This window comes from Peromyscus maniculatus, chromosome 1 (genome assembly GCF_049852395.1).
Source record: "Peromyscus maniculatus bairdii isolate BWxNUB_F1_BW_parent chromosome 1, HU_Pman_BW_mat_3.1, whole genome shotgun sequence".
NCBI lineage: Eukaryota > Metazoa > Chordata > Mammalia > Rodentia > Cricetidae > Peromyscus > Peromyscus maniculatus.
In genome coordinates, this window is record NC_134852.1 from 183,292,809 (window position 1) to 183,313,893 (window position 21,085).

General features: G+C 41.5%; 2 protein-coding genes and 1 non-coding gene across 7 annotated transcripts in view; 2 read left to right on the forward strand and 1 right to left on the reverse strand.

The window, feature by feature from the left end:
• Prkg1 (protein kinase cGMP-dependent 1) overlaps positions 1-21,085 on the reverse strand; it is a 1,181,731-nt gene that overhangs the window by 510,490 nt on the left and 650,156 nt on the right. The gene's annotated exons all lie outside the window — the stretch shown is intronic.
• On the forward strand, positions 11,307-15,178 carry Cstf2t (cleavage stimulation factor subunit 2 tau variant). 2 transcript variants are annotated; one of them, XM_076564266.1, is made up of 2 exons: positions 11,331-13,267; positions 13,322-15,178. In XM_076564266.1, exons 1-2 carry the CDS (start codon positions 11,593-11,595, stop codon positions 13,558-13,560), a joined length of 1,914 nt encoding a protein of 637 aa, XP_076420381.1. In that variant the 5' UTR covers positions 11,331-11,592; the 3' UTR covers positions 13,561-15,178. The 2 variants fall into 2 exon arrangements, with proteins under 2 accessions (XP_076420377.1, XP_076420381.1); XM_076564262.1 differs by having other exon boundaries at positions 11,307-15,178.
• Trnaf-gaa (transfer RNA phenylalanine (anticodon GAA)) lies at positions 17,759-17,831 on the forward strand. The gene has a single exon. It is a non-coding gene; the product is annotated as a tRNA-Phe (tRNA).

Consider the following 21,085-nt stretch of genomic DNA (forward strand, 5'->3'; position numbering starts at 1 on the left):
GCTTACAGATCAGTCTTATGGAGGTATTTTCTCAATTAAGATTTCCTCTGCTGCCAGGCGGTGGTGGCACATGCCTTTAATCCCAGTACTCGAGAGGCAAAGCTAGGCAGATCTCTGTGAGTTTGAGGCCAGCCTGGTCTACAGAGCAAGCTCCAGGACAGGCACCAAAACTACACAGAGAAACCTTGTCTTGAAAAACCAAAAATGAAATAAAAAAAAAAAAAGATTTCCTCTGCCAGCTGGTTGTGATGATACATCTTTAATTCCAGCACTCTGGAGGCAGAGGAAAGTGGATCTCTATGAGTTTGAGGCCAGCCTGGTCTACATAGCAAGCACTAGAACAAGCCAGAGCTACATAGAGAGACCCTGTCTCAAATAAGTAAATAAATGAATGGTAAAACCAAAAAGATTCCCTCTTCCCAGATATGTCTAGCCTGTGCTAAATTGATAAAAAAACAACCAGTTCTGATACACCTTCCAAAGTACCAGAACTATTAATCCAAGTTTAGAATAGAAGAGCGGTGGCTGAGTCTCTCTGTGACTACAAGAAGGTGACCTGGCCATGCACTGGTATATGTATTCTTTAGGGTTTGGGAGAGGAGGGTACCCACTAAAACTCATAAAATTGTTACACCGGTATCTATCTCTCTATATCATTTTCTTGCATTCTGTATGTGTTCTATCTTTCAAAGTGAGAGAGATCCTTCTTCCTCCAAAACACATCCTTTTCATCATTTCTCTTTCTTTCACACCGCTCTCTGTTGTAAATGTGCCTTGGTCCTCAGCTTGAGGATGATTGTCTCTCCCGTGGTGTATTCATGGGGTCTGTGACCTCATTTCTCTGCACAGAGAGAAGCATGGCCACCCATATGATAAGCATAATTTAAGCGCAAGAATGGAAAGTCACAGTGAACATTGAACTCTGAGCTTGAAGTAGCTCTTGTCTAGATTCTTGGTAACATTTGGGATTATAAATACTGTTTGGTTGTCTTTTTCTTGAGACAGATAGTGAAATCTCTGGCCTGCTGACCCTATTCTAACACACAGCACAATCCTTTGTGTTACATAAACCTACACAAGGCTGGTGTGTATAATGTTTTAGAGTCTACAGAATGCTTTCTCATTTGTCATTCTGGCTTTAAAGTTAGAAAACATTGAATTCGTTTTAACACCCTATTTGTAACTGATGGCTTTTCAACTTCCAAACATGAGCTTTGCCATTTTATGTATTTCTTTTTACCAAGCAGTCACACATTTTAGTCTATATGCATTTCTTTCATTGGCGTGACAGCTTCAGTGTGAAACAGCTTAAATTAATAGCCATCTCTGATCTACTTTTCCCCTGTGTGAAATAAATTACAGTTCCTAGGCAGTCAGTTTTTATAAGTAAGCAGCCACCAAAGCTTAGGAAAGAACTCGTGGCAATGCATTTTCTTGGCAAAATAATATATTATCTAAATGGTGTCTATTAAATCACCTATGTGACTGGCAGTTGGTGTCAGTGCCTTAGTAAAAATGACAAAGCCAACCTTTGCGAGTGCTTTTCAGGGTTCTGTCATGTGGTCACTGATTTCACAGTCTCTCCCCATCTGTTTCATGCTGCATTTTCTTTTTCTGACAAACAGAGAAGCAGCTGAGAAGTAGGACATACTGGGAGATTTGGCTGCTAGTGAAATTTAACAGAATTTTTCCTTGGGGAGAGAACCTCACATTTATTATTATTATTATTATTATTATTATTATTATTATTTTTTTTTTTTTTAAAAAGCAAGTCAGTTTTGTTTTGATTTTTTTTTTTTTTTTTTTTTTAGGATTTTTGTTTCCTTTAGTGGAACTGCTCACAAGCATATCCCAGCTCTGTCTCTTGTCTAACCATGGGCAAATTCACCTATGCATGGCTCAACTTGTTCATCTGTCACTAAGTCCTCTAATGATAGTGTTAGGACCAACAATCATTTGGAAAGCACTTAGTTCACCACATTACATTGCCCTTCTAATAAGAATCCTTTGGTTTCACATCAATCAGATCCAAGGAAGAATATTAACCAGTGTTTGGAGCCTGTGTTTACAAAAGACAGTTGTGTAATGAAACTGTTATAAACTGTATTAAAATACTAATTTTCCAAATATTATTTTGACTAAGCATTAAAACTTTATAATGATCTAATATACAAATGTTGGTGGGGTTCAGAACACACCACCCCCAATTACAGCACATTGGCACACACACACCAAAAAGAAAAAAGAAACCCAACAGAAGTAATAAAATCACCTCTGCCATTCCCCCAGTGTTCTCCTTTCAAGTAAGTCATAAAATCAGAGGTGAAGGAGGGGAAGAGAAGAGGGGAAGTGGGAAGAGCATTGCTATGTAGCCCTGTCTGGATAAACCCCAACTTACTGTGTAGGCCAGCCTGACCTGGTACTTATGGCAATCCTGTTTCTGCCCCCAGTACTGAGATTACAAGCATGTACTACCCCATCCAGCTAGCTTCCTTGGGTGTTTGGTGTTTGTTTATTTTTGTTCTTGAGGCATGTTCTTACTCTGTAGTCAAGTCTGGTCATGAACTACCAATCCTGAGTTAAATTAAGAGAGCACATAAGTCCTCTGTTTAGGTAATGGGAAGTGCCAGGCACCATCACAGCTGCCCGGGTTTTAAGGAGGAAGTCATCAGTGACCATCGGGACATGTGGCATGAGATTATTAGCATGACAAAGAGAAGTCACAATGCTTCACTGAAAGATAAAGAAAAGAAATCCCTTTTCATCTTCACCTGAGCAAGAGTCACCAGATACACACCAGTTCCGTTTTCATTTTCTGTATACCTCTAAGGAAATCAAACAAATCACAATTCTGTTTGGAAACTGTCTGCTCACATCCTGTATCTTGACAGAATAGAAAATCCTCACAGGCACAGCTGTTCCTCTGCTACAAACTTGGACCTGCACATTATAAATCTTCAGTGAGAATCCGAGAGGAAAAACAAGACGAAGCTTCTAGTGAACACTGCATTTTGGCTCACACTTTAGCTCCCATATCAGGGGCCACTAGGTACTGCCTTCCACATAGCATGGGTACACTGAGTGGTCACAAGGGCTGCCGAGCAACAGCACCCTGATGGTTTCTCAGGCCCTAACTGAAATGCTTCAAGTCAGTTTTCACAGGGATGGGAGTGCATGCATTTCCTGACTTTCCCCATCTCCACCTCCCCAACTGCAGACACCTGCTCTCAGGAGGATTCCTTGGAAGCTGGCCTCTCTTTGGAAGTCTTGCTGGTGACAATGAATGGCAACAATTACCCAGTCCTGGGACCTGGGCAGCAGATTGCAAACCACTAAATAGGCAGAGGAGATTTTGCACTTTTGTTTTTAGCCTCCCTGCAGGTACCAACTTCTCTGCCCTGGCCCCCTCAGGGCCTTGGGCTGACACACACAATTCCATTTTCAGGACTAACAAAAGACTAAGCACGGGAGGAATAGGTCATTTGCACTTCCTGCTCTCCCTGCAGGGACTTGTTTTGTTTCCTCCAACCTGGGGGGAGTTGGCAAACACCTGGAGGCCAAGGAGAAGAAGTTCCCGATTGTCCTGCCAGCTGGGAAAGTGGGCACAGCTATTTCAACCTAAATGTCACCAGACTGTGCCCAAGATGATAATAATGGAATCATTGTCACTGTTTATTGCTGTGCCATTAAACTGCCAAGAATAGAGTAATCAATCTTTTTTAGACAAAAGATGGAGGAGTGTGGGGTTTTTAATGTATATTCAACTTCAATAAAGCCATACATCATATACAGTGTGTGTTTTTTGAAGAGCGTGCATTATGAACTAAACATTTATTTTAAAAATCTTTTCTTTTATGTGTATGGTCCTTTACCTTCATGTGTGGAGTTACAGATGTTTGTCAACAACAATTACTTTTGGAATCCATGGTCCATGGGGATTCATCCGTTACCAGTACTACTGCACCAATAATCAAATTCATTGAAAAAAAATCTGTATTTGAAAATAGGTGTCACTCTGGACCCCAGCTCGTGCCCCGGACCTCTCTGTGACTCCACAGACAAGGGACATGAACTCTTGGCACTCTGTGCATTGGTTAATCTCTCCTGCAGCAGGAGAGGTGGGGCAGAGTCCCACTTCACCCCTGGACCCAGCCCCCTTGCCATACTGAACTAATGGGCAGACATCAGAGAACATGTGGCACTGTGGCACTTACGTTCTCCCAGCAGAGAACGGAAGCAGCAATGAAGAGAGGAGAGAAAACAGAGAGATCTGGTTCTCCAACACAGAAGAACCAGCACAAATGTGCAAAGAAAAGAGGGTGGAAAGAAGGACAACACACACCCATACATATTCACACATGTATATATGTATACACATTCACATACACAAACATACATACATACACATATTAATGTACACATGTATACACACAGTCATACACACAAACATACACACACAGATTGGGGGCTGGGAGATGGAACATGAAAGCCTGAACACACTTTTTCCTTCTCTTCTTAAAGATATCAACATTATTCACTGTTCTGCATTTATTTGTGACTGCCCCCCCCATTTGATATTTGAAGACCTAATGTCTACTGCGACTTGTAGTGATATATTGTGTACCCCAATAAAGCTTATCTGGGGATCAGAGGACAAAGCCAGCAGCTAAATTAGACATAGATGTCAGGCAGTGGTGGCACACACCTTTAATCCTATCACTCGAGGGGCAGAGATCTGTTTGGATCTCTGTGAGTTCAAGGCCACTCTGGGAACAGAGCTAGGCAGTGGTGGCACACACCTTTAATCCCAACACTTGAGACCTCATGCCTTTGCTTGGGAAGACAAACACCTTTAATCCCAGGAAGTAATATGGCAGGACACAGAAAGTAATATATAAGGTGTGAGGCAACAGGAGCTCACTCTCTTGAAACTGAGGATTCCGTAGGGGTAAGAACTAGTGGCTTGCTCTCTGCCTCTTAGATCTTTCAGGCAAACTTTATTTGACACAATATATATCACCACAGTGACCATATCTCATGTTAGAGCTTAGCAACAACTAAGGTTAAATGCAGCCATAAGCACAGAGAGCCGATCTAATTTGATGTAACATCCTATAAGGCAGACGCTCTAGTGCTCTGCCTACCCAGAAGAAAGGCCAGGTGAGGCGGCAGTTCAAGGGCAGCCTCATGGGAAAGCGAGGTTGCTGGCATTTTGATATTATGCAAGAAAATACCGGTCCTCAGCTCAAAAAGAAAAGAAAAAAAGAAAAAAGAAAAGAAAATACATTTCTGTTCTTAAGCCACACAGTTTGTGGTCTTTTCTCACAGCACCCCTACCAGACTGACATATGACAGACAGGTCATGAGACAGTATTAAAATACCCCCCAGTGGTCGCTCCTTTCTGTAGCTGCAGTGGACTGCTTGCTGTGACCTTCCTATATGCACTACATTTTACATTTAGCATAATTTTCAGCTCTCAGGAGTCTAGCGTAATAAGACAAATGTAAACTGGCACTCCTGAAGTAATGTTTTTTGGGGAGCATTCAGCTGTGATAAGGAGTTCAAACTACATCCTGTCACTCTGTTGTTCTGTTGGTGATGTTTTTAACTCTGCCCCCCAACCAAGTGCTACAGAAAGGCCACTCTCCCATAACTTGGGGGACAAGATAGGTTCCTTCTTAGGCTCACAGCGCCTCAAAAGGGAAATACTGCCCCAATTTATGAAGAGAACTGCGTAGTTCAAACATTTCTTTGAAGTTGTTTATTTGACTATTCTGGTCACAGAAAATAATAAGCAAGAATGGGGAGTTCTGCTTCTTGTCCAAGCAGTCCTGCCTTCCAATGATTGAATACTTAGGGTTGTCTGGCAGTGCCTACTCATAAGGAACCATCTAAAGACAGTTTGAACATGGCCCTGCATTTCAAATAGGTAGTAAACCAAGGCAATGTTGGAGGAGTCTGTGCACTCCATCCATTGTCAAAGTTCACACAAGCCCATTTAATAAAAATGACTAAATGGAATTGTAGCTAACCAAATATTGAAGAGAACATGCTTCATTAAAAGAACCTCATAAACACCAATATGATTAGTAAACTCTCACTTAAGTGTCTATGAGATTGAGCCTGAAAACCGATCCATTCTCAGCTACAAATGTGCATGCTTAGAACAACAAATGACTGTTATGCATCATAAAGTTGTCTGTATATATGTTTAAAATAATATGATCTGCTAGGAGGTGGTGGTGCATGCCTTTAATCCCAGCACTCAGAAGGCAGAGGCAGGTGGATCTCTGTGAGTTTGAGACTAGCCTGGTCTACAGAGTGAATTCCAAAACAGCTAGAGGTGTTACACAGAGAAACCTTGTCTCAAAAAACCATAAATAAATAAATAGATAAATAAATAAAATGATCTAACCACAGACCATTGGCTCATCAAATCCAGTCCTTTCAGTGATAAAAATGATGTACATCTCAAAACAGCATTAGAATAAGGAAGACTTGTACCTCTTTTCACTTAAAGCTCTGCTTTGCATACTACCATTATATAAAACTGCAGATTAATAATATAATATAATGAGAAATGATAAAATAAATGTTAGTATTCTTCACAACAATCCAACACAGGTGATAGTAGTCTCATGTGAAAGATTCCAAGGTGGGAGTAACGAGAAGTAATTTGTCCAAGAATGCAAGATTTCCTGTCAACCCAAGTCTAAGATTAAAGTCTTAAGTCAAATCTCCTACATCCTACTACCTGTGAACACTGCATGGCATAGACTAACAATCTAGACCCAATGTAAATGATGCCAGTAAGTTGGCAGTTGATTCTGGTCCAGGCCCTTGCTTTTCTCATGCCTCATTTCCTTACCTATCAATAGAATGGTGTTGGAATACACAACATTTGGCTCCATTTGACTTGTAGCTGTGCAGTGGTATACTCTCAGAGCCCCAAATTCATGTAAATTCATGTAACAAAAATGAATCATAAGTGAATGGAATTTACTATTTACTTCCTTCTATGCTCTTTTACTATTAAATGTATTACAAGTTTGGGGGGGAATCATCTCTCAGATCAGCCTAATTTGGGGCCTGAGAAATCCAGGCTCTGTTACAGAAATGAATTCATTACCTATGTGATTGCATACTTCTAAAAAGCCTTATGTGAGGTTTTGTGTTGGCCCTATCAGTTGAAAAAAGGAAACTTTTTTTTCAACTAATTCAGTCTTCATACTTACAGTCCATCTGTTGCCATAGCACTGATTGTCGTATCAAAATTGCAATTAGTAACACTCAGAGGTAATCAGGAAAAAGGCCAATGGAGGCTGTGCCCAGGCCTCAGTCACCCATGACTACTAGATTAATTGAGCAATAGGAAGCTTAATTTCAAGAGACCCGCTTTCAGGCTGTAGCTTTGCCTCTTACTGTGTTTGCGTGGGCCATTCGCCGAGTAGAATGATTATTTTCAAGCTTGATTTTTTTTTTATTCAAGTGGCATTTGCAAAACTGTTGCCTGTGATAGTTAGAGAAACTCATTAATATCTCTGTGCCCAATTCCAATTAGCTATTAATCGAGGCACTGTGACTACCTAACTCAAAGACAACTCTAATACATGGCCACCAAACTCATACTGCTGCTTTCAGTAGGAAAGACATTGAGGTGAACATTGAAGAACCAGAGCTTAAATGTGGTGGACTGGGAAGTGGGAAATGAAGGAATCATAAAGAGAGGGGCAGTATGGGCCGAAGCCAGGGGCTAGAAAAGCAAACTGCATATGATGTAAAAATGAAGTGAATGGGTCGGCTAGAAAAAGCACACAAAGTGATGAGGGATGAGTAGTAAAAATGGAGCCACATTAGAGGGTGTTACACTTGGGTGACAAGGATTGAAAGGGTAGCTCAGCTGGAAAGCCAATGTGAAGAGATTGGTGTTCCTGAGCCTCTGCTATTAGTCTATGTTCATTTTCAGGAGGAAAAAAAGAAGTCTGCTGATTCTACTATCACGACTGTTTTCATGATTTACCTTTCCGAAATGTATGGCCACTATCCATCTTAGCTTGCTTCTAGGTCATAAAAAATACAAAATCTCAATTTCATAGCTTGGCCAATGGTAGCTGCTGCCTGAATCATTTCAGTTCTATTTATCTACATTAGACTGTGAACCATCTCTCAATATCACTTCTACCACGAAGGCTCCTTTAGGAATCTAGATCTTTCTAGATTGCTTTATTCCATTTCTAGATACTTCATCATGTATCCAATTCTTAAAAAGAGTATCCTGGAAGAATTATCATTGACCTAGGAATAAAATAATAGAAATAAAATACAGGCCTGGCTGCAGCCCTTTACAACTTGGACTGTGTTATTTAATGCCTCTTATTTCTTTCCAAGTTAAACGATTTTGTTAGTTCTGAAACTCTAAAGACACACTGAATTCAACAAATGAAATAACAGGAACTCCACGGATTCAGCTTCACCCTGGGGTCTGAGGAGAACACCGGTGAAAACTAAGCAAAACACAGTATCTGTACATGTCAATCTATCTGCGTATGCATGATATGATCGTCTCCTGGTAGTGGAGGAGCTCTCCAACGATGGCCTGCATTAATGTTACCTTCAGGCATCAGGAAAACGCATTTCTGTTATGAGAGATGTGGAAAACTTTCATTTTTGAGGTGTCTGTTTCCTGGTGGGTCTGATACAACGGCACACAAATCTCACGCAGAGAAATGGTTCCAACAGATCCGTCTTCACACTTCTCTATGACAGTGCTAGGAAGGTGTTTTGTTTTGTTTTGGTTTTTTCGAGACAGGGTTTCTCTGCGTAGCTTTGCGCCTTTCCTGGAGCTCACTCGGTAGACCAGGCTGGCCTCGAACTCACAGAGATCCACCTGGCTCTGCCTCCCGAGTGCTGGGATTAAAGGCGTGCACCACCACCGCCCGGCTAGGGAAGGTATTTATGAAATAAGAAATAATGAGGCAGAGGGTCAACAGATTAAAAAGACCTACATATTTCCTTCAGTTATTTTATGGATGCAAATCAAAATTCTACTAAAATGGCAAATGAATTGCTACCAACAAAAAGGTCCAGATAAGGAATTTCTTGCATCCAAGGGAAAAGGAATTATTTGTAACCTACAGGAAAAGGGAGGGACTAAGGAAATTTTTGTGGAGTGTTTTGGTTATTCTTTGAGAGACCAAGACAAATAAAAAAAAGTCCCTAGTAATAAGGTTGAGGGCCTCAAGTCAATTCTCGGCATGAAGAGTAAAAAAGTGCCTGAAACTATTCAAAATATTTTATGAATATATCTAGAATTGGTCTACTTAATCCATAATGAATGCTTTTTAAATTTTATTTAGTTATTTATCTTTTTAGGGTCTCATTGTATAGTCATGATTAGCCTGGAACTAGATGTGTAGAGCAGGCTGTCTGGGAAGTCTCAAGGGCTGGGATTAAGGGTATGAACCAGCATGCCAGTTTATGGTGACTCTTTGATTTAATATTTTAATACCATTTATAGACTCATAAAGACTGTAGTTTCACCTGGGCGGCAGTGGCACACACCTTTAATCTCAGCACTCAAGAGGCTGAGCCAGGCTAATCTCTGTGAGTTCGAGGTTATCCTGGTCTACAGAGCGAGATCCAGGAAAAGCACCAAAACTACACAGAGAAACCCTGTCTCGAAAAATGAGAGAGAGAGAGAGAGAGAGAGAGAGAGAGAGAGAGAGAGAGAGAGAGAGAGAGAGAGAGAGAGAGAGAATAATTTTTACAGTATTATATAAAATTTAATTTCTGGAAATAGCTAAAACCATTTGGGGAGGAAGTCTGACACATATCCCAGGGTGGCCTGCAAGTCGGTATAGTGCTCTACACTGACATCGAGGCTCAGTCTTTCGTAGGCTCCCAAATTCTGGTAATTCCCGACTTGTGTGACCTCCCTGCTGTAAATACCACATTTTTTCCAGATCTGTCAGAGATTTGGGTGATTTCGCCAGTAATCCTGTTTGTTGAAAATGCCTATGTTTTTAGTTAGGGCATTTATTTTTTAGTATGACTGATAGGCGGATGCTCAGAGCAAGAGTTTAAAACCATTTCTACAATGGACTAAGCTGACAGTCTTTAACAGTGATAAGTGTGAAGGATAATCCCACAGGCTTCAGATGTTTTGTTTGATTGATGTGTTTTTCTATGAAAACCAGTCCGGTAAGAACAAGGCTTGTGGTGCTTGCCTTTAATCCCAGCATACAGGGCACACAGGAGGACTAAAAATTGGAGGATAGCTTGAACTACATACACAGCGAATTCCGAGCCAACCTGGGCTGCAGTGGAACCTTGCATTAAGACAACAAAAATAATTTTAGTACACCTGATATCTTGACTTATTAAATAAATTGACAACCGAATATAAAAAATATGTTGCCAGGTAGTAGTACGCCTTTAATCTCAGCACTGGGGAGGCATAGGCAGGGGAAATCTCTGTGAGTTTGAGGCCAGCCTGATCTACATAATGAACTCCAGGACAGCCAGGAGTACATAGACTCCATCTCATAGAGAGAACTTGACTCAAAATAATAAAAATAAATAAAAATTTAAAAATCTCAGCTACCTAAATGTGTACAATAAAAGTTAAATAAGTTCAATTAATGCATAACCCGAAGCCAAACTTTTTAGTTAATTCCAATTTAGCATTAAAGTAGATTAATATTAGTAGAGAGGAATGATCGCCGCAACTGCCTGCGCACATGGAGAAAAACCTAAAAGGATCCTGCACCTATGAACACTTTCAACAAGTCATAGCACGGGGGCGGGGCTGCAGCTGACAGACGCTTTAGTTTGTCTTTCTGGACATTATTATTATTTTTTTTTAATTTGGTTTTTCGAGACAGGGTCTCTCTGTGCAGCTTTGTGCCTTTCCTGGATCTCGCTTTTTAGCCCAGGCTGGTCTCGAACTTAGAGAGATCCGCCTGGCTCTGCCTCTTGAGTGCTGGGATTAAAGGCGTGCGCCCCCGCCGCCTGCCGAGGTGTTTTAATTTTAAGGGACAGATATCAATGTTTTTACCTCATAACCTTAATATAACTTTAAATATTTCAAATATTCTTTACTAAGCGGAAGCAGCTGTGAAAACACATGTATCAGAAATGAAGACATTAAGCCTTAAATCAGCTTTCGTTTGGCGGTTTCCGCTCGTCGAACGCAAAGAAAACCGCCCCAATCGTCCGGGAAAGCTGCCGCTACCGGTAACTACAGTGAAGCCTGGGCGGCCATCTTTAATGTGGTCAGTTCTGATGCATCCTGTGACGGCAGGAAGAGGGGGCGGGACGCTTGAGAAATTTGACCAATAGGATCATGGAAAGGAAACGCGCTGTCAGTAACCAGGCGCGGATCTAAGAGCGCGCGACCGGAGGCGGAAGGCGTTAGATAAATCAGTCCGGTCTCAGGAAGCGGTTTCCGCGGCCTAGCGGAACTATGGACTTATAGCGGAACGGTTTCTGTCCGAAGTTTGACTTCTGCTTCCGTTACCCAGCGGAAGTGTGGTTCGCCAGAGGACGACTCTTGGACGAATTTGCTCTCCGCTGTGTGCTCGGCCGGAATCATGTCGAGTTTGGCGGTGCGAGACCCAGCCATGGATCGGTCACTGCGTTCAGTGTTCGTGGGGAACATTCCGTATGAGGCGACGGAGGAGCAGTTAAAGGACATTTTCTCGGAGGTTGGTTCCGTTGTCAGTTTCCGTCTCGTATACGATAGAGAGACAGGAAAGCCCAAGGGTTATGGCTTCTGCGAGTACCAAGACCAGGAGACTGCGCTTAGTGCCATGCGGAACCTCAATGGGCGAGAGTTTAGCGGGAGAGCGCTTCGGGTGGACAATGCGGCCAGTGAAAAGAACAAGGAGGAGTTAAAGAGCTTGGGCCCGGCAGCGCCCATCATTGACTCACCCTATGGGGACCCTATTGATCCAGAAGATGCTCCAGAATCGATTACTAGAGCGGTCGCCAGCCTGCCCCCCGAGCAGATGTTTGAGCTGATGAAGCAGATGAAGTTGTGTGTCCAAAACAGTCACCAGGAAGCCCGAAACATGCTGCTTCAGAACCCACAACTGGCGTATGCCCTGCTGCAAGCCCAGGTGGTGATGAGAATCATGGATCCAGAGATTGCACTGAAAATTCTGCATCGTAAGATACACGTCACACCGCTGATTCCAGGCAAATCTCAGCCTGGCCCTGGGCCTGGCCCTGGTGGTCCGGGCCCCAGCCCTGGCCCTGGCCCAGGTCCCGTCCCTGCCGCTGCCCCTGGGCTCTGCCCCGGACCTAATGTTATGCTGAACCAACAGAATCCTCCAGCTCCTCAGCCTCAGCATTTGCCAAGGAGACCTGTGAAAGACATTCCTCCTCTGATGCAGACTTCTATACAGGGAGGAATTCCAGCTCCGGGGCCAATACCAGCCGCAGTTCCTGGACCTGGACCTGGTTCATTAACTCCAGGAGGAGCAATGCAGCCACAAGTTGGTATGCCAGTGGTTGGTCCAGTGCCCTTGGAGCGAGGACAGATGCAGATGTCAGATCCTAGACCTCCAATGCCTCGTGGACCCATGCCTGCTGGTGGCATACCTCCTCGAGGACTCCTGGGAGATGCTCCAAATGACCCACGTGGAGGGACTTTGCTCTCAGTTACTGGAGAAGTGGAACCCAGAGGTTATATGGGTCCACCCCACCAGGGTCCCCCCATGCACCATGGTCATGACAGCCGTGGCCCTTCGCATGATATGAGAGGAGGGCCATTAGCAGCAGATCCCAGAATGCTAATTGGAGAGCCCAGAGGTCCTATGATAGATCAAAGAGGTCTGCCTATGGATGGTAGAGGAGGAAGAGAGTCTCGAGGGATGGAGACTCGGCCCATGGAAACTGAGGTCTTGGAGTCACGAGGGATGGAGAGAAGAATGGAGACCTGTGCAATGGAAACCAGAGGCATGGAAGCAAGAGGCATGGATGCAAGAGGACTAGAGATGAGGGGCCCTGGCCCTACTTCCAGAGGCCCGATGACTGGTGGAATCCAGGGTCCTGGCCCCATTAATATGGGGGCGGGTGGCCCTCAGGGACCTAGACAGGTTCCAAACATTGCAGGAGTGGGAAATCCTGCAGGGAGTATGCAGGGGGCAGGTATACAAGGAGCAGGCATGCAGGGAGCTGGTATACAAGGAGGAGGGATGCAAGGAGCAGGCATGCAAGGAGGGATGCAGGGGGCTGGCATGCAAGGAGGGATGCAGGGAGCAGGTATGCAAGGAGGGATGCAGGGAGCAGGCATGCAAGGAGGAATGCAGGGAGCAGGCATGCAAGGAGGAATGCAGGGAGCAGGCATGCAAGGAGCGAGTAAGCAAGGTGGAGGCCAGCCTAGCAGTTTTAGCCCTGGGCAAAGCCAGGTAACTCCACAAGATCAAGAAAAAGCAGCTTTGATCATGCAGGTTCTTCAGCTAACTGCAGACCAGATTGCCATGCTGCCTCCTGAGCAAAGGCAGAGTATCTTGATTCTAAAGGAACAAATCCAGAAGTCCACCGGTGCTTCCTGAAAGGTTTTTGATTAGGAAGTCCTTAGTTATTCCTTCAGTGTTTATTGTGTGGCATGAAAGGGGTGTAAACAGCTGTCTTCTGTGTTCCCATGCTTAATGATTTAAGGTTCCCTTCTCCCTGGGCCCTAAGTCTTATTTCTAGCCTTTTCACTTTGTGTTTTTCTTCCCTTTGTGATTGAGGGTAGGGGTGGAAGGAGTGGGCCCGTTCACTTTGTCACTGTTACTCTACTGGGAACCTTGAAAATGACTGCGTCCTACTAAATAAGGTGACGAGGAAGATACAGCAATAGTAACATGTCTGCACTTTGTTAACTGCATTTTAAATATTAAATAAACTGTGGGAACTACATAAAAATTGAAAGTGGCCTGTTACAGTATTGATATACGAAGATAGTTTAAAGATTTTTGGTTGTATACTGAACTGAATGTCAAAATGTGAAGATACACTTTTGGGTAAACCAAAATACTAATTCTGTTTTGAAGGCAATAGAGTACTGACTATATTAAGGTTAACGTTTTAGTTATTTTGGACTATTTTGAAATATTAGAGCTAACAGTCTGTGGTAAAATTTGTAGCAATGGAGTAGTTTTTAAAAAGCTCTGTTATCGAAAACCTCAGGATGATGATGCATTGATCTGACTCTTTTGAGACCGTTAATACCCTTTCCTGGTCCCAGCTGTGGTGATGTTTCAGGATAGCTGTAGTGTCAGGTGAGTTACATAAAGTCTTCTGGTGAGACTCAAGTAATTGCTTAATACATATCTCAAAAAAATTCTTAAGCCCCAAGTCTGGTTGTGAGTAATTGTCTGACATTGAAGAATCAGTCAGACATAGGGTTGGCCTTTCTTGAATAGTGGTTTCATTCAGTAAAGCTGCCAAGTTCTCGATAAACCATTTTCCATACATAGATGCAATCCATTTGGGTGACAGGAAGTTAGAAATCTTCGTCTTGACATTTTCACATGTCTTACAGTTTGATTACTTTCATCAACTACTTTTCTATAATCATCTTACTAGAACTGAGATCCAAGTAGACTTGACAACTCTGCTCAGTTAATATTTTATTTCTTACATAAAAGCCATTTGGTCATAATATACATTCCTACGAGATGGAATGTGGAGTTTAGTGTGTTTCCTTTAGAGCTACTATCTTATTTTTTAGCTTTGAGTGTATGACACCTAGACATTGTGTCATATCCAGTTAATCAAAGAAGCACAAGCTCCCCGTGACCAAGTGACCTTCCTCTGTGGGATGATAAACATCCAGCTACAGAGGCAAGAGCAGCCTTAGGGAGAGAGCTGGCACAGGGGCTGTTCTCCCCTTCAGAGTTTCTGCATTTGAAGTGTACAAAGTTTTCACCCTAGGCTAGTTTCCTATGAGGATTTAGTTCTTTTGTGATAGTGTTGAGCTTCCTATGTCCCTCTGCCTCCCCTGTCCTGGGCTAGGTTAGTGTTCTCTACCTTGTGCTAGTTCTGGCTAATCCCAATTGCTTGTTGCTTTTGATATGTGGTTGCTAGCCCCAAACTTCTCACTGACTAATCTTCCAGTCTTTGTTATAAGAAAAATCTCTGCACTGTTTAATGAAGCTTAAATAAAAAGGTTGTATAATTAAGGTATTTTGTATGTTTAATTTCCTTTAATACATTTGAGAATACCTGTTTTTAAGAGATACATATACATACATATATATATATATATATATATATATATATATATATATAAAATGAAAAAAAGCAAAATAAGGAAATTGGTGGAAGTCCCTCTAATTATTGTCTATGTGGTTCAACAGCTAGAATACTGTGAAGATTCTGCCACTCCAGTGTGATCAGCGGCGGCATTCAGGTGGTACCTTGCACATTAGATATTGGTGTCTTTCTTGGAATAGTGTTCCAGGAATACGTTTCAGCTGTCTAAAGCAATGACAGCATTTGTTTTACTATAAAGTACTATGTTCACTCTACATAGGCCCCAACTTGTACTTATAGTAGACAGCAAATAGGGGACATGAGAAGTGCCTTACTCATTCTTGTATTTGCTATAGTAAAAGAAACAGATGAAAAGGGTGGGTAAAACATCCAGTTTTAGTTGAAAAAATCTTTTGTCATTAAGAATAAGTTTATCTCTGGGCAGTGGTGCACACCTTTAATCCCAGCACAGAGAAATCCTGTCTTGAAAAACCAAAAAAAAAAAAAAAAAAAAAAAAAAAAAGTAAGCTTATCCCCAAAGGACTGAGATTCATCACAAAACCAATGAATTATAACACGGGTTGGGGATTTAGTGCAAGACCCTGGGTTCGGTCCTCAGCTCCAGGGGGAGAAAAGATATAAATTAGAAGAAAGTGCCTGTAATCTTCAAAGGGAGGTGGAGGCAGGAGAACAAGTTTATGGCTGTCCAGGGCCACTTTAGTGCCTTTATCAGAAAAAACAAAAAAACCCTTAAAGTCAATTCAAAATGAAAAGCAGTCACTTTACTATGAGAAGACAAAATAGTTTCTCATTTTAAATTAACAACTTACAGATTCTGGTATTAAAAAAATAAAGGGTCTTGATTCATTTATAGGAGAGTAATTCAAACTATCTGGCACACAAATGTGTTCACAATACTTGCTGAAGGTGTTGGACTATAATACTGATAACCTTTTCCTTCCCCTTTTACTGATTGATAAGCAAGTGGATTTTTTAGGGTTTCTGATTTTCTGGGATATAAGGTATACACTGATGTGGACCTGGGGAAGGTCGGCTAGTCTAAGTGAGGTTGTATATGACAGGCATTTTAGTGGAGGGAAAGCATTTTTTAAAGTGTGTCTCAGCTTGCAATACTTCATACCTTGATAGGACATTAAGAAAGCCTACAGAACCTCATTCCCTATGGTGTGTCAGGTCTTAGGACAATAATGGCAGTCGACGTCTGAGTCTTCTAAGAATGTCCTTAAACAGACTTCTCTGGTTGAGGTATGTTTCTCTGATCAGGGTATTATCAAGAATACAATCAGATTTATAGTGAGGACATTATTAATTATTAAAATTATTAAAGCTATGTCAATAAATACTATTTAGGTATACAGTATTGATGTATATTATGCTTATATATTTATTTTAGATCTAAAAATAAGACCTTTTAATGTGTGTTTAGGCACTCAAAAGTTTGCTTGCTTGAAATTTTTTTTGAGACAAGGTCATGCTATCAAAAAATAAAAAGAAATATCAGGTACTTTGTAAATACTATGGTAAGAGTACTCAAATAATTACCAGCTTCATCGGAAAATATTTCTTGATAACTGACTTGATTTAAGGCTTAAAGGTAGGTAAATATTCAGTAGGTTGAATAAAATATACTAAATCTTAGACTATAGTTAATTTTGTGTAATTCAATATGTGTAATATTTATAGACATTTAGAATGAACAGACTGTCAAAAAATTGATTATTTTTTTTTAATCTGCTAAGTTAATGATTTGTTGTCTGCCTTGGAAGTAGAATGGATAATCTTACGGGCACAGAGACATGAAAACAGTTTCCTCCAAACCATTCTGTCTCTCCTAATTAGCTGCTTTAAGTCAGAATCCTGTCATTACATGAAAAATACTCTGCAATAATTCTGCAAAAGTGTACGAACCATTTCTGCACACACTTCTTCTTAACTGCCTGCAGTTAACATGAAGCGACTTGTACCAATTTCAGAATCCACTTACATGCTTCATGTGGACTTTAATGAAAAGGTCCCAAATTAATCTTCCTCAGAAAAAAATTAATTTGCAATAACTCAGTTTTCAATTCCCTTTGTCTTAAGCATTAGCTGTAATAGCATTTGAAATGTGTATCAATTTAAAAAATAGCACAGTTGAGTTAATGTAATGGGACTTTATCGGCTTTGCATAGTGCATTAACATTCATAAAATAATACTTTATATCCTAAGAGTCACACTGTCTCACATGTTAGATCACTATAGTACCATACAGCATGACTAAAAATATTGGCAGAATGAAACAATAAATTGCCTATTAGAATTTACTCTCTTCCTTAAGCCTATACCTGAAATGATTTCATCTTTAGGAAAAGTTCTCTGTCTCATCTCTTTTCAGCAACAAAGAAAATATGCTGTTGGAACTTCTAGAATAGTTATTAAGTTTACTAACAAAATTTTGTCTTTAAATATCTTCAGTCAAGAACTTCTGACAATACTTAATTTTGGGCGGGGCCGAAATTGCTCATTTGGGAGAGCATTAGACTGAAGATCTGAAGGTTCCTGGTTCGATTCCTGGTTTTGGCACATAGATCAATGTTTAGCAGGGTGGTGGTGGTACACGCCTTTAATCAGGCGGATCTCTGTGAGTTCAAGGCCAGCCTGGTCTACAGAGCAAGATCTAGGACAGGCACCAAAACTACACAGAGAAACCCTGTCTCGATAAACTAAAGAGTGTTGTTACCTTCTCTGAACACCACTTAAATATTTAATAGGATTGAGCTGTATTCTTCCAACCTTTTATAGAGCATGTTGACTTCTGACTGCCATTAATGAGCTACTACTCATTATTCTTGTGTCATAGTTATGTCAACTATGTTTGGCTCCAATCTTCTATTAACTTTATTTGTTACTATAATATACAGATGTGAAGCCATGCTGTGGTGGTGCATGCTAATTTAATCCCAGTACTCAGGAGGCTTAGGCAGGCAGATCTCTGAATTTCAGGCCAGCCTGATCTACTGAGCACATGCCTTTAATCCTAAGGCTCAGGAGGGCGCATGGATCAGTGAGCTCGAGGCCAGCCTGGTCTACATAGATGGCTCTCTCTCTCAAAAAAAAAAAAAATTGCTTCAAACATATTAGGATAAATATTCAAATCTTTTAATTCATTCCTCATTTCAATTGAAAGGAAGTTTGAAGTTTTAACAAATCATGTCATGACAGTTTTCTCAGGAATTTTTCAGATAATGAAAGGGAAAAGATCCTCAGAAAATCTTAGGCTTGGTGCTGCTAATCATCAGCCCTCTGTCTCCATAGGGATCACTCAGGAAAGACAGCAGCTTGTCACCTCTCTGGTCCTCCTCCCTCCTGCTCTCCCTGGGGTTAAATGCTCAAGCAAACTGGATGTACTTTAATCTCTCCCTAATTAAAGTGGTTCTTGGACCAGCAGCGTGGGTATTACCTGGGAGCCTGTTAGAAAGGAAGAATCTTGAGTTGCACCCCAAACCTGCTGAGTCAGAATTTACATTTTAATAAACTCTCCAGGGACACAGAGCCAAAAGTTTCCTTGTCAAAATACTGCCTAAGCATAACTCTAAAATAATAATATTGAAAACAAAGTACCTTAAAGACTGCTATTTTGAAATATAGGAGGATGCTTTAATTAACCCCGTAACACAGAAGATCAAAACTGGCGGGGCGGAGCAGGAGGAATCCTTACCCAATCTGAAAACTATATAAGAGGAAGCACTTCAGCTGCAGGCCATGTGGAACAATGGAGCATATGAACGGAAGTCCCGTTTCTTTAAGGATAATCATGTGAACACTGGCCCTGATGAAAAACCTAATATACAATGCCACAGTTGAAGTTGTTTGGGGAAGACACTTGAGTGTATTTAGTCAAGGTACAATGAGCCTTTCATTTTTCTCCTGAGCAAACGGGGAAATTGTATAAAATCTGATGGAAATAATACATTTCTATTTTATTACACGTGAAAATATCACATGTGAAAAACCGTAATAGATATGTCCCTCCTTGGGATAGATGACACTTTTTTATATAAAACATTATTTCGTAATACCTTAATTTTTCTCCACCACTGCAAGTCTTTTTTTTTTTTTTTTTTTTTTTTTTTTGGTTTTGCGAGACAGGGTTTCTCTGTGTAGCTTTGAGCCTTTCCTGGAACTCACTTGGTAGCCCAGGCTGGCCTCGAACTCACAGAGATCCGCCTGGCTCTGCCTCCGAGTGCTGGGATTAAAGGCGTGCACTGCCACCGCCACCACGGCTGGCCACTCCTGCAAGATTACTGGTAAGATAAACTACCCACAAGAATGCTGACTTTGCTGGGTGGTGGTGGCGGCGGCGGCGGCGGCGGCGGCGGCGGCGGCAGCGCACGCTTTTAATCCCAGCACTCGCACTCCGGAGGTTGAGCCAGGCGGATCTCTGTGAGTTCGAGGCCAGCCTGGTCTACAGAGCGAGATCCAGGACAGGCACCAAAACTACATGGAGAAACCCTGTCTCAAAAAACAAACAAAAGAATGCTGACTTTACCTTACCTATATGACACTTTCTTTGATAAATATCTCTTCTAGGGAACCAGGAATATTTCCTAGGAATTTCTCACATACCATTTCCTTTAGGGATTCTTAAAAGTATAAGGTCTTTTTGCTTATGATTCAGTGAGAATTAACCCATGACAGAATTCTGTTACAAAATCCATTGCCAACTGCAGCAAGCATTCTGAAGTCACAAAAGGAGAGGGCCAAAAAAAGCAAGAACTATCAAAGGATCTGTCTAGTATCAGTAACAGTCTCAAAACTCTATGCTGCAAATTGTGCCTTTCAGGGTAGTCTTTGAATCTTACAAAATTAAGGGTATAAGTGAACCAAATCAACATTTGAAAATTAAGCAAATTAGGCAGGCTTTGATTTTCCTCAAGGGAAAGTTTACATTGAGTTTAAGTGGTTGAGCTTAAAACCTTTCCAGCAAATAATTTTAATTCAAAGCAACATCTAGGTGCTGATGTCAGAACCCCTTGGTGAGGCTGTGAAGGTGACCTGGGAGCATGGGACTCACCCCTGCTCATACCTGTTCAGCCTTCGAGTATCCCAGAACTAACCTTGGGTTTTAAAAGTTTGCCTAAACCCATTTGCTAGAGTCAGATTTTGAGAGAAGTGTGGTGGTGGTCATGATCTTTAGTTGACGGAATCAAGATGCAGTGCTAGAAAGGAGCCTCTTCAACAACTTCCTGGCATGCTTTCAGAAGAGGTAGGCAGTTGTTTTCACTGTTACAGCTGTACAGAAATTCGTTGACTTTGAAGGGAACTGGAAGTGCTTTTTCAGGGAAGACATACAGTGTTACAAAGTGAGCTTGGTCTCCATCTGCATTCAAATTCTGCCTCTAGCACGTAGTACTTATGTGACTCATTTCAGTGCCTTGAGATTCTGCACACTAGGATAATTAGCACCTACTGTAGTTGTGATGACTGTTTGATAATGCACAGTCCACCATGCCTGTATAGAATATGCTCTCAAGTGTGGTATGTGATAGCTTTTGTTCTTAACACACACACACACACACACACACACACACACACACACACACACACACACACACACACACACACACTGTGGAATTGGAAGGCATAGAAACAACATGAAATTTAAGCCAGATCTTTTTTGTTTCTCTGGATTTTGAAAGACAAAGATCCACAGGCATGAAAAAATCAGCACAACTTATTTCTACCTCAAGACTGAACAACAGCAGCAAAGAACAAAGAAAAAAACAAAACAAAACAAAACACTCCAGGGACCAGCCCTCAAAAGAGGAAAAGATAGC